General features: G+C 37.3%; 1 protein-coding gene across 1 annotated transcript in view; it reads left to right on the top strand.

Annotated features, from left to right (window-relative positions):
• Positions 1-11,451, top strand: part of mafa (MAF bZIP transcription factor a) — an 81,665-nt gene that overhangs the window by 8,672 nt on the left and 61,542 nt on the right. The window contains exon 2 of the mRNA XM_008405899.1: positions 1,307-1,371. Coding sequence (XP_008404121.1) covers positions 1,307-1,334 — 28 coding nt within the window. The 3' untranslated portion in view covers positions 1,335-1,371. The remainder of the gene's footprint in view (positions 1-1,306; positions 1,372-11,451) is intronic.

The raw sequence follows: 11,451 nt of genomic DNA, 5'->3' as shown, positions 1-11,451 counted from the left end.
AGATAGATAGATAGATAGATAGATAGATAGATAGATAGATAGATAGATAACATTATTTATTACAATATAGTTGACAGATTTGAACATTTTAGTAACTCAATCCACTAAGATAAATACTTTATATTGAATAATAACGCACACACACACACACACACACACACACACACACACACTGATGTTTTCAGTTTTGATAACTTTGGAAACTTATTGGTAAGATAAATATGGCATTTTACATTAGAATTCAGAAAATCAATAATTGATTAAAAGTCTGTTTATTACCTATTTTTAATCTGACAAATGAACCTCATCACAGTTCATATTCTAATTTCTGAAATATGAATACATATACCTATGTCAGATTTTGCTAAAAAATATACACATCATTCCAAATGAGACATTTTTAAATATCCCTACAGATACACAAATGAATTTAGAAGTTGCATCTAAGCAATGTTAAGCAAAGTGAGTAAACCTTTTTTAAATGTACTTTTAATTCTTTAATTTATTTTTTGTGAATTTCACATCACATTCTCATGCTTCACTCTCACAGTGGAGCGTTCCTGTTGCTTTTCTGCAGCTTCTATTTACTGTTGTAGAAATGAATTATGTGCCATTTATTTCCTTAAAATTTCCTTCTCTGCAGTGTATTGGCAAAGTATTTCCACAGCTGTCACTTTTTCAGCGCATTTTAAAAGGGAACCTGTTTGGCATAAGTGCACACAATCAGAAAGTTACACTCATGCTTTCACATCTGTAGCAACATTTATAGAGGTTATAAATAACTGTCTTTAATCCCACTTTACACAGCCTGCTTACATCTGTGTAATTTACTGGTGAGCTTGAATGTAACTTTCAGTCACAAGTTATTAGAAAAATTGAATCAAATCCCCTGCATATATGTTTAGAACAATGACATGTAATTTCTCAGAATAAGCAGAATTAAGAACCTTTTTTTTACCTTTTYTCTGATGAAGTACTGCTCGTGTATTTTTGCCTTTTTTTGCTTTCAGTGTTTTGATGCATGAGCTATGCCTGTAGAATCTATTTGCATGCAAATTTTTACATTTCCCCACGCCATCTATGATACATGCACTGTTTTCCAGCAGACAGACACGGAGAGAGTGAATCTCAGTCATAATGGCTCGACTTGTTCCTTTGTGATTGTTTGTGTGGGTCGGCATGTGCACTGAGCAGGATGGTAGAGGGAAGAGACTGAATCGGCACTGAAGGTGACACAATGTGTGTTTGTATTTAAATTAATGTGTCCATGCTGATATGTTGTGTTCAATCTTATCTGCTTCTTTAGGTCGTCAAGAAAATTCCTCCATCTGTGATTTCACGCCCCTTCTTCTTTGCCCTGGGTTCTTTGAGGTAAGTCGCCCTCCTTTACATTCTTTTATTTTCCTTTTTAACCCCATTTTAGAGCTATTTGAAATACCATAAATCTAAAAACTACTTTTAAAACACTTAGATATTTTTCATGTATCACTTCATAGGTAAATTGTCTATGCTTTTTTTTACTTCACTCAATAAAACRAGCAMATTTCTTTTAAAATGGAACGGTGCCCTAGAGTAAATTCTYAACCTTTTGGATTTTGGCAAAATCCTTCTCAGACGTGTTTCACGGTTCAGAAAATAAAACTGTACAATCATGTATCCAGTCCTCCTTTTGAGTTCACAAAAAAAAAAAAATGTCCAACGCATTCACAGACAACACAGTTGTAAAATTTCCGCCATGCTTGATGAAGAGTGTAGCCAGCAGATTATAGTCACTATTCAAATGTAAATTAAATATTAAGATTTTTCCTCTTTTGTCTCGGACAACAAGAGCGGGGAAGAGTGAAGAATGGGCTGCTGGGGCTGAAATCAATGCTGTGAGAAAGAGACTGTGTGTAGCTAACCCGATTGTTCCTTTAATGATTTCACTTAGCCATGAGACACAAGCATGACAGGATGTTAGCTTAGGCATGGCTTTTCCCTGAAAGTGCAGTCATCTTCTGAATTCAAGGTTTGTGTCTGTTCTCAGTTTGTGAGCTACATTTTGGTGAAGAACACTGTTTGTGTGTTGGTTCTAGTCTGTTTTGTTTAACTTTGTAAACAACTGTCATTCCTTTCACGCTTTCCACCAGATCTTATTTCAGACATATAAAAATTTATACAGCTACATTTAGACTGCTGATGAATTATGAATGTCATAATTTACTACTTCAGTTATGTCAATTATAAATAAATATTAAAATTTATACAAAGAAATAAAAGACCTTGATGCGTTGCATTTAAGTGGAAATTAAGATATGATTTTGTTTCAGTTACCAGTGAGAAAACGAGCAGGAAGAGTGGTACTCAACGACTTGATTTGCTATAATTAGCAATGCAAGTCAGTAATTATTCATTTATCATAATTWTTTTTTTGCWTGGATTTAAATAACGTGGGAACATATCAACAAAGTAGGTGGTTAAACAGCGTTATGTGCGTGACTAATTTAATTTCTGAAGCTATCACATCCACTTAAACACATGTCTGCCATGTTCCAGTTTAGAAACCTCACTTTTCTTGTTTGAATCTTGACCAAATCAAGTGTAACACTTGATTTTACGGCAACTTTCAACATGAATGAATGGTGTCTCCATTGATGTTATGCTTTGTTTCAAATCAAACGGCAGTACAAACATTTTTGTGTTTGTACTAATTTCTTCAGAGACTAAATCCATAAAGTGATCATGCAGAAACATATCACAACTCGTTTTACACACTCACTGATAGCTATAACTATTACTAACTGATATTTAAAAAAAAATAGAACAATAAATTGCATCTGTGTTCAGACGGATTGAATATAAATTCTTCATGTAATTTAGGTGGAGTACAGCTAAGAAAAGCGGTTAACAGGCCAGAGGGAACAGAAAGCTTTTGACAGCGCTTGCTTTTTTTCCTTATTGTTACCTGAAATAAAGGCCATTGGGTATAAGATTGTTTTTTTTTTCCCCACTGTTGAGGAAAAGTTAGAATCTGTGTTGACACAAGAGGAGTTTTAGCTGAGACGTTGCTTTCGAGTTGCTGCAACTATTTCTGTATTGTGCTTTGGACTGGGTCCACCAGCTGATCTCGGAGCTAAAAGCTTAAACTGGCACATCACCTCGAGTTTAGTGCATGAACAGAAATAAAAATCGAGACTGATGGAGCGAAGCTAGTAGACAGATGTGAGAGATTATTGTGCACTCCATTTTGAGCATTTTCTTTAACCTTTTACTTCCCTTTCTGCTGATTATTAGTCACTACAATCTCCCCCACAAATGGTTTGATCTGGAGTTAAAATGACACTTTTCTAATCAGTAATATTAATTTACTCATAACTTCAATATGATGTTTATTTTCTCTTACCTTTGTACCATTTTTGTTTTCAGAATTCAAACTTCAAAAATGAATGTAATTTTTCCTCTTTCAGCAAGAATTTAAAAATTACATTCTGCAAGATTGTTTCTTCTTCTCAAGYCATTCTCACTGTTATGCATACTTTTTTAGTAACGTTATAAATTCATTGTAGTATGATAAATATGGGAGCACAAATTAGGCTTTTGTGAATAAACAAAATTTCACCAAAAATGTTAATTATATGCAGCGRTAGGGCTTGGTGTATGAGGTCATTGGCTGGAGTTTCATTCTATCTGCATGTTGGAAAGTTCTTTAGAAAGGGATTGACTGAAACGCAAGAATGACTAACAATATGTGATGTCACTTAGCAGCGTATTTGTGAAGAACTTTGGTCACTTATATGAAAAAGGGCAATCTATGTATCTATGAAACACAATTTCAAGGTTTACAAAGAACAGAAAAAGGTTAAACGATGTTGTATTTTATAGAATCTGCCATTAAGTACAACTCCATACACTGATGTTTGTAATAAAAATAACTACACATGTAAAATATTACCCTCACAGCAATMAAAAAATGGCACACTTCTCAACCTTAATTGTCATCATGTTGGTTTAAATGAAAKAAAAAAAGTCTTTGGTGACTTTAGTGGTGCYAGATCTTYAAATAAGTGTGTTGGATTTCATGCCTATTTTTTGTCATCTTAGTTATAAATTGCTCCACAAAATCTATAGGGGTACAACTTTTACTTACAGTAGGAGTAAACTCTCCATGCCCAATGTGAAAAAAACGCACCTTGTTCAAAATTGCTCTCCAATCAGTTAAGTGTAAATATAGAGTACTGCTCCTAAGTGTACCTYTAAAATTACCCAATTGAGATTTATATTTTCATCTGTGTAATGAGTTAACAATGCTTGAGTCACGACAGGAAGGGAGACGGTGTGGAGACGAGTGTCCATGTGCAAGTATTTGTACTGAGCATTATTTACGTGATTGTGTCCAAGTGGGGTGTGGGATTAGTGGCTGGCCTTACTCCAGATTCACTTTACTTCAGAGGGTGGGGGGCGGGGGGGGTGCAGGACAAAAGCCATCCAGGATGACAAGGACAAATCTTCTTTAGATTAAGTGTTTTAAGTGCTTTGATTCCCCCCCCCCACCTCGAAGTCATCAATGTGAATTAGGTGCCCTCAGGTCACCGCTAAGGGGTGTTGAATATAAACAATGCCAAGAGAACGGATGTTAAACGAATGAAAGTGGAAAACCATGAGTGTGTCTATCTTGGTCTGCCCCATAAATCTCACTTTCCCAGCCGTGCTGCTGCGCTGCTCTGATGCGGCGCTTTGACAACCTTTCATCTGAGCCAAGACAGAACAAAAACAGTGTGGTTTCGTCTGTCCAGTTGGCAGGRACCTTCTCCAAAGCGGGTGCATCGGGGAATAGCCGTCTCTTTGTTTTATCGAGATCMATGCWTATAAGAAGCAAGGTTGGGTGGAGGTGGGCTAAACGGTTGATGTACAATCTGACCACATAGCTCCAGGAGGACAGGGTGAGAAATCTACATTGAGATCCAGGTGTCCTTGCCTTGGGAAAGAGCATCCTGACTCCATCCTGGGAAACTGAGACCCCACCAGTGTCACTGTGTCACCATAGCTCCACTCCTCCAGCTCAAGAACAAAAGTTAGGACTGGAGAAATATACAGGTATATGRTGGTTTGAGGCTGCCAACCTGTTTCACCTGCCACTGGTTTAGGTTGCGGTATAAAGGCAGTGCTCACCAAGGGGGGTTGCCACACCAAGCAAAGGGACTCGAGACKTCAGAGCCCAGCAGGGAGTTGAAAAGCCCAGAATTTGCTGACAAAGATATAACTCCAGGTGCAGATGCACTGTAGGAAAGAGACTTTGGAATAGAAAACTGAACACAAATATAGATACATACACATTTTTTGGGGTTAGAAAATGTACAAGCATGTGATCACATTGGCATACAATACCAGGAACGCACCGCTTCAGTTGTGAAAAATCAGTKCTTGCGATAACAATTGGATTGAAATTGAGAATTTTGAGAAACCAAAATTCTTTAGAAGTTTTTTATTTTTATTTTCTGTCAGTGTAGTCAATCTATACAWGTTGTAAATCAAGTCCTATGCATGTCTCCAAAAATGCTTACCACATGGCTGCATGCTAACAGTTATGGTTCCTCTAAGACACTTTTATTACAGCATGCTCTATTTCTGGGTGCCAGGATGTTGGTCTCAGTCATTGAGGGCAGATGAAATCGATCCAGATTGACCTGTCATGTGAAGGAGAAAATGAATGAGGTAGAGGAGGGGAATGCAAAGAYCATACAGGGTAAGGGGGCAGCGCAGAAGTATAAGAACCACCCTCTTGCCTCCATATGGGTCAAAAGTCAAGGGATGATTTATTCAAGACTGGGTGTTACACCTCCTACCCTCTCTTTCTTCTTCTTTGCTCCACCTGCCTCTTGGAAAGGAGTGAGAAACTGGAGACTGCTCAGGAGGAGATGACTATATTTAGCCTTGGTGACCAAAGACACTGTGGTCTAAGTTTAAAGTTAAAAATACAGACATCCATGTTCAGTCAAATGAATCAGTTTTTGTATTTGGAGGCAACAGAGAACATAGTCCCAGGTTCATACAAGTCAAATTCTACGACTTCAAAACTTTAAATGCATTGCTTTTTTTAGGCATCACACTAAAGTGTCCTAACCTTTATGAGTTTTTCAAAAGATTAAGTTCCTGAGATTATGAGTACAGAACTTCAAAACATAAAACTTGAATTCTAAATTTAAGAGTGAATGCAATAGCGGCTGGAAAAAAAATAATAAAGCAGAAAGCAAAAAGAGAGAGTTACAGCTTAATGTCACAGAGGAGAGGAATTAGATTTAGTCTTAGTTTGGACTGAGCTCCACTTTGTTAATTATTTTCCTGTGGCAGTGATCTCAGCAGGGTGCTACTTTCTCACTTGGTGACGAAAGACTCAGTGCTTAGTCAGCCCTACTCTGGTCTGTGAGATGCTGCGGGGTCTGTGGTGGACGGTAGGTGGGGAAGAACAGCATGGAGCCAGAACCATGGCAAGGTGAATTYCTGTAGATTAGGGCAGGCCCATCTATTGTCCTGTAGCGTGAGGAAGCTGTGTAAAAGAAATGGCATTCAAGACTTGTTTTGGTTTTATCTCATTCTGTATAATCACAAGTGACGACATTRGGATTTTACTAATTCGTGCATTTTTAATAGGTTGATTGTTAGGGGATGGCCCGTGGCCCTCGGCAAAATCTGATTTCGTCAACTCATAACTCATGGTAAATAAAATGATATTCATCTATTTGTAGATATTTGTCTTTGAGTCACAGTGGGTTTGAAGGAAACATATCTTACTCAAATTGCTCTGTATGCAGGCTACGATGACAAGCGCCCAGCTTCTCCTCCTCCTTAGGATTTCCAGCTATCCCCCGAATGCTTATAGTCCTTCTGTTCTTGTTCTTTTCTACCAGCGTCACTTTCTCAAACCCTCCCTCCGCCTCGCACTGCACCTGCTTCCCTCCTTCTCTCCTTTCCCTCTCCAAACGTCACTTTTCCCCTGCTTTCCTCCCCTGCTTTATTCTCCCCCTCGTTAGCTTGATGAATGGCTTCACTGCGGGGAAAGTGCTGATTTTCATTCCTCTGTCTGATTTCTGCTGGCTGTTATTAATTTCAAACACTCTGAGAAAAGCAAGTGAGTCAATAAATAAGGAAATGAACACACTTCATTCTGCCATACTGCAGCCCTCACAGTCATTTTACTCGAGTTGTGGGTGCTCATTGCAGGCCAGGTTTGCATTTACACTGATAGAGTTCAGCATCACTCTTGAATCCAAATATGTTTTTTTTTTTCTATTTTCTACACTGAAAGTAAAAATGGCAAAATATCAGGTGCTTCTGGAACATTTTTAGTGTCTTGCTTTAAAAAAAAATACCCTAATTGAATGGGAAACCAAATTGTACACAGCAAGCTGCTGWTGATAGCAGCATCCTTCATAGTTCACTGTACTGGGCTATTTAAGAAATTTAAACAGAAAGTGGCAAAGGGAAGTAATATGGGAAATAAGAGAAGCATAGCAGCTTAACAATGTTATTGCTGCACATTAAACAATGCTGTCCATGTAGTGTGGATGGGACAGCAAGTCTAAGTGCATATTACTTACATCGCAGGCCTAATGCATTGTTCTGGCTTGTTAACAATAGACACAAACAGCCTTTGAGAACAATACAATTATTTGATTCTCTTGCTGCCAGGAAAAAAAACCTTCTAATGCTTCTATTTATTCTTCATTTCATGTATGTATGCAGTTGAACTGCTAAAGGTGTTGAATCATACTTAGCATGTTAAGCATTTATGTACAGAAAACAAACAAACAAAAACAAACAAGAGTAAGTGTTATCACTGTAATTAGTGTTTAATTACACTATACACAAACTAAAGAATAAAAAAATATATATATCCAACATTCTCTTCCTATGCATCTTATACTGCATCATAGATAGTATATTCAGTTTTACTGGGCTGGTAATTCTTTCAAAGCATGTCCAACAGCATAGCAAAACAAATGAGATATTGACGTCATTGTAAAAAAAATCTGTTTTATCTGTAAGTTATATAAAATATTTTGCTTCCTTTATCAGCCTGTATATCCAGTATACAGTAAATGGTGAGGCCCAAATTATTCACACCACTGAGAGATTTAGATTGGAAATGTTTCCAGTCAATCCAGAAGTTTGTTTAGGAAGTGAGAAAGGCATCTCAAATTCAGTTCTCTTCCACTTTCTAATCAGGACAAATCAAAATCTACCAGGGGTGCGAATAATTTAGGTATAATGGTACATCATWAACAGTACACATATTTTATGTGCAATGCAGCCATTTGTGGGTTGTTGCATGACAGGGACTCCAGTGAAAACATAGTTTGATGTTCAGCAGATTTCACTGTCTTATCTTCACGGAAACCAACAAATAAGGAATCTGAATGAAAACCAAAATCATATTGTTAATTATTTATTGTGATTGTGCCAAAGTGGGAATGAAGCAAAAAATAAAAAATCTTCTAGAAAGCATGAGTTACTGCTTTGYACATAATTCTTTAGAGCAGCATCTTGATTTACTTTCACATTTGACAAATTATTATTTGCATACAAGAACTACTATTAGTGGGATGTTTGGATGATGTCCTGCCTTGTGCGCGTTTTGCTTAGATGCATTTCCAGCTGTGAAAATGCTTCTCTAGCAGTAAATGTCCCTTTGTGAAGGGCATGTGTTGCAGTGGAAGAAGATCAGACTGAACTGAGTCCATATTCTTTTGAAAATTTCCATCATGCGTGGATTGTTCTGGTAAAACAAAATTACCAGCCGTATGAGTTGTTTTACATGAATGAAAGGATACAGATGAGTTGAAAAGGATGTGAGAGATCCCCTTTTTAAACAATACCAGACTCTGATCCAAAACATTTCAAGCTTGGAAAGTATGTTAGAAATTATACAATTATTATATTTTCTCCAGAAAATCACAAATCCACATCAAACAGTTTCAATATGAAATTATTATGTAGAGTAGTCAGAGCAGAGTTAAATTCCTGCTTGTAGAAWTGTTGGCCATTTCTGTCTAAAAATGCCATACACAAAACAGTGTGCAGCTCATAAGCCATCGGACAATGGTCACAGAAAATGACATAGTCAAAAAAATGGTCACAGAAAAACACTGCAGATTTGCAATATAGTACATAAAAAATGGGGATTTTAAATTAATCACTGTTACTATCCAGAATTACATGTAAGGTGGAAATAATGAACATTTAGTGTGGGTAGAGCTGGTGCAAATTATATCTAATGAGTTAAATATGTGGAGCCCGAGAGCAGTATATTTCACTTCAGCACAGATGCTCTGTTTTACCATTACACAGGGCATCTGTTGTGGTTTGATAATTTATTGGCTATCAAAATCTGAAATAAGTTAAATCTTAAAGACATGCCCATCTTATGCTTTAGATTTCTTAACGTTTTATGTCCAACTTAAAGGAAAAAGTAAAATAAAAAATCCAAACTGAGCTTAGGGTAGCAGTGTGAGGGTAAAGAGGGAGAGGAGAACAGAGGGGAGCCAGTATTACTGCAGTTGTAGCTGTAAGGGTAGTGGAGCCTGCATGTCTGCTTCATGGCTCTGTAAGCGCAGACATAACTATTGTGTTTACAAGGCTGACTTGCTCTTACTGTTAAATTATTGAGGTGGGGGCAAGTTAAAGTAGGAGGAACAAAATGAGGGGGCTGGGGGAAGTAAATATTTGTTCCTCTCCCTCATAGTTCTGGTTAACCAGACTGAGGAATGCTCTTTGAGTTTTATAATTACAGAGTGTGCTGTAGTGTCACCCTCGGAGAGAACATGGCCTCAGAGACCTGGAAGAGCAGAGTTTTCTGCAGACGGTGTAGAGAGCGGGTCTTGAAGTGTTAGGATTTCAGAAATGGTACACCGCTGCACTTCACCACTTGACAAAGTGGCATGTTTTGTTCATGCGCATATATCGCACCTCCTGCCTTGAGCACGGACAGAAACGACGACTATAAATCATGTTTGTCTCCATCTTCTTCATCTTCTATGTGGCTAATTGAGGTTACCTTACAACCATCCAGAAGGTCAGGCTTTTGCCTTACTGATTTCACTTCAGAAATTTCCAATCATGCCACACTTACTATGGTATTTATTTATTTATTTTTTATGTATTGTAAATCAATAACTGTTTCCCTCATATTTCATCGAATTTCCTTTTAAATAACCTTATTTGGGTAAAATGTTTTGGATATTCTTTCATAAGCATCGYACACGTAGTTCAGACAGAAGGTGTATAACTGAATTGGGATCGTGGGCTTTCTTGCCCACACAGACCTCTCTGGCTCGGCCCAAAGGTTTTCTTACAAAACCGTGAAGTCATGGTTTTGTAATGSCCATAAACACACTAACATGACCTTTAACTGARCTTCCAGTGACCAAAAAAGATTTGACAAACTAGRTTTAATATCTCTTGATTTTATATTTCAAGAGACATTATTGACTTTGTTTAGTTTGTCCCATTTCATTTCATTTGATTTCATTTCACCACCACTATATTGATATAAAGTACAATCAATCAAATAAGGTTGTCAGTATGATATAGAAATCAAACTCATTCAAAGTCTGATTGCAATTCTGACTAAGGTGTTAAGCTTATAACAAAAAAAACTAACTTTTTTTCTCAGTGTACAATGAAAGAGCTAAAGAGAAGAATGAAGCTCTGGTCACAGCATCAGACGTTCTATCATGTTTTGTTTTGTTTTGTTTTTTTACCATATGCTCTGCAACTACAAAGTAAAGAGATCAAAAAACAATGTTAGGGTACATTTTCAACAGATGGCACAGTGCAACAATATTATTTATAAAAAGTGCCTTGAAATGGTGCCAATATTTAATGCCCATGGAAGATARTGTGTAATTTAGTYGAGATGTGTGTGTATCTGCGTTTGTATGCAAATTTCCAGTGTTGCAGTGGATCAGACCTCTCCCAGTCACTTTTCCAGAGCCTTGGCATGTTGGCTCCGTTTTCAGAAAACTGTATCTTCTTTCTCACATGACAGTGCAAGCTCATTTATTGAGCACGTATAGCAGCTTCAATGCTTTCAAAGCTCCCCAGTTATTTTTTCCTCCTTCTTCCTCTCTTTGACCTGGTCTTTAAAGGAGAATGATGAGTTCACAGCTGATAGTGTCTGGTTGCGAGGAGCGGAGAACAGTATAGGATGACATTATCGGAAGTGGCTGCATATAGATGCAAAGAGAAAAAAAAAGAGAGAGAGACACAAATAGAGGGAGAATACTATGGTGCACATCTCTGGGTATAAACTTCTGTCTACTTGGATTACATTAATGACCCCTGACGAACCATAATAACACAGATGCATAGCATTGAATTCGAGCCACAGCCAAAGGAATGACAGTGTTTGAGCTCAAGTTTGACTTACTGCCATCATAGTTTTGTCATGAAATAAATAATCGCTAGTTTTATATA

This window comes from Poecilia reticulata, linkage group LG3 (assembly GCF_000633615.1).
Source record: "Poecilia reticulata strain Guanapo linkage group LG3, Guppy_female_1.0+MT, whole genome shotgun sequence".
Lineage (NCBI taxonomy): Eukaryota > Metazoa > Chordata > Actinopteri > Cyprinodontiformes > Poeciliidae > Poecilia > Poecilia reticulata.
Note: the sequence above shows the minus strand (reverse complement) of the source record. Positions and strands in the feature narration are given on the sequence as shown.